We start from the raw sequence: 2,500 nt of genomic DNA on the forward strand, positions 1-2,500 counted from the left end.
TCATTTGGGACCACCATGTGTGAGCAGGCACACGGAAGTCCATCGTTACCTCAAGTATCTTCCGCTATTGCCAATTAAAGCAAGGTCTTCTGTTGAACCCAGAGCTCACTGTTAACTCTACTCTAGCTAACCATCATGACTAGGGATACCATGCCTCCTGTGTCCTGGGATTAAGAGCAGCTATTATGCTGTCAGCTTTTCATCAGGGCACTCATGGATAGAAAACCAAGCCTTCTGTTTGCCCTGTAAGTATGATATACAATGACCCATCACTCCAACCCCCACATACAGCTCTTAACAAAAGTAACAAGTATCACATTCCTCATTTCAGAAGAGGCATTAGTTTATTTACATTTTTCTAGTATAAGAGTTCAAGAGTTTAATCCAATTTTCAGATTTCATCTCTTAAACTTTCTTCATTCTGCAAAACAAACACAAAATTAGTGGCATTAGAAGCCTGACTTTACAAGTCAGTAAATTTCAAATCATCTATCAATTTGATACATCAGAAAGCGTTTACAGTATCATCTTATTCATACTGATTTGCTTCATCACACGTACCAAAATTCTGGATAAATTATGCTAAAGAAACCCGCATGTATATGAAAGGATCTAAGCTACCATGATGCAACATTTCTGTGAAGATGGAGTAACATTATCTCTGAACCTCAGCAGACTAACTTATTAAAACCACAGAACAGATAACTAGGGTTGGTAAAAATACAAACACTGGAACATTTCAGAGTGTCTTCCCAATCGACCTTGTAGATGTCAATGCCACTTGGTACTGTCAAAAGTTGGATACACCCAGTACATTTTGATCTCAGAAGATTGACTTATTTTAGAAGACACAAGACTGATACATAGAACAAGATTACCCTATGTAGGGACCCTACACTAGTGCTATTAGCTACAGAACATCAATTGTGTCTTCTATGGGGTTTTAATATTAATTACCCTACAGGTATGTGGCACAGTATATTCAGATGATTAGTGTAAAAGTGTAAAAAATTAGTACATTCACCTTTATTGATCAAAACTTATACTTACCTTCAGGAATCAGCAGACAACTACTGGTAAATTGTGGGAGAGTGTATAGGGTACAGAAATTACTGTTTTAGGAAAATTAGACACTTACCAATTACCTGTTAAAGGAATGCTTATTTTTTAAGTAGCTGGTGCCGCACTATAAAGAAAGGAGCAGCAAATCCAGATCCAAAGTACACGGTCATCATGGCCAGTAACCGCCACTTGTTTTCCACTGAAAATGGCAAATTCTGTTGGGAAAGAGAAAACGCGGCAAAAGCATTCGTTCAAAGCACCAGAATTTACTCTAATAAAAGGGTAGAGGGGGCAATCGCGTATATTATAACCAGGTGCATTCGACAGAACATTTTAAATAAGCACCCAGGTTTTCTGAATACCAGCCGGTAAGCTCTATTAACTGTAAGGGTCTTATGTTTTTAATATCTGAAAACAACTACTTGCCAAAGTATTAACTAGAAACAAATACACCATTCTAGTTCGTTATTAGAAGTTCTCCGCTCAGTACACGGCTTTTGCCTACTCCATCCACATGGTCCCTCTTCCCTTTACCAGGCCTCGCCTAACGACTGCGGGGCAGTTACCACTAACTACTCGGCTTACTTACACTTGGGGCTAAACCTGACCTGAGGATCGCCGCCCCTAATGCGGTCTGCTGGTATAAACGGCTAACCCACAGCCGCAGGCCCTCTTCTCCGTTCCCAATGACCTTCACTCATCTCCGACGCCGCCCGGCTCCAGCCTAACCTTCTAGGCCTCGCTCTGGGCAGACGGGGCTGACAGGAGGCACTGAGGCAGCGCTGTGCTCCCCAGACTTCTCGGGGATGTGGACTGAGGGGCCTGCGTGTCTCCCGAGCTCCGGGCTAGCCATCTTCCTCCCCCACACGCGCTAGGCCCGTCCTGAGATAAGCGAAGGGAGCTGAGCATCACCTTGTCTCTAAGCAGCCAGACCTCACTCACCTTTCCCGGACCCTCCTCATAGTGGCTGCGACGGACCACGGAGGTGGTGAACCTCCGGACACTCTGGCCCAACATGCCGGGGCTGGGAGTTCTGCGAGAGTTGCAGAGACGGAAGGCGGAAGAAATGGCCGTACAACCTCACTCTCCTTTCTTCACGACCTTGCAATACAGAGCGCGAAGACCGAAAGGGAAGATGGGAACTACAGCACGGACTTCCTGAACGCAGTCAACCGGCGGGCACAGAGGATTGTGGGCTTCGTAGTTCGAAAGCCATATCGGCTCCGATGGGTTGTGGGAAATGTAGTCTGAATCTAGAAAGCGCGCACGCCAGCACCAAGTGATATCTTACCATCAGAGATTCATTAGGGCCTGAGCTGTTTTTTGAGTTCAGATATAGGAAACTTGGGATTTGTTTCCAGAAACAATTTATTGAGGTAATTAAAGCTGGTTAGCTGCGTGTGTTCAAGTTTATGGAACAAGAAATAAAATTATTTCA

General features: G+C 44.2%; 1 protein-coding gene across 1 annotated transcript; it reads right to left on the reverse strand.

Annotated features, from left to right (window-relative positions):
* Positions 1-322: 322 nt before the first annotated feature.
* COX7C (cytochrome c oxidase subunit 7C) lies at positions 323-2,195 on the reverse strand. The gene is made up of 3 exons (XM_080925817.1): positions 2,005-2,195; positions 1,139-1,277; positions 323-421 (listed from the first exon to the last, which is right to left on the reverse strand). The coding sequence occupies exons 1-2, from the start codon at positions 2,077-2,079 to the stop codon at positions 1,161-1,163; spliced, it is 192 nt and encodes a 63-aa protein (XP_080781943.1). The 5' UTR covers positions 2,080-2,195; the 3' UTR covers positions 323-421; positions 1,139-1,160.
* Positions 2,196-2,500: the final 305 nt, after the last annotated feature.

This window comes from Micromys minutus, assembly GCF_963924665.1.
Source record: "Micromys minutus genome assembly, chromosome: 11".
Taxonomy (NCBI): domain Eukaryota; kingdom Metazoa; phylum Chordata; class Mammalia; order Rodentia; family Muridae; genus Micromys; species Micromys minutus.

Bases quoted from the DNA above. Each gene is read 5' to 3' on its own strand.
- COX7C (XM_080925817.1), bottom strand. From the start codon at position 2,079: ATGTTGGGCCAGAGTGTCCGGAGGTTCACCACCTCCGTGGTCCGTCGC. The intron at 1,278-2,004 runs GTGAGTGAGGTC...CTTTCCCAACAG, and splicing joins ATGAGGAGGGTCCGGGAAAG to AATTTGCCATTTTCAGTGGA.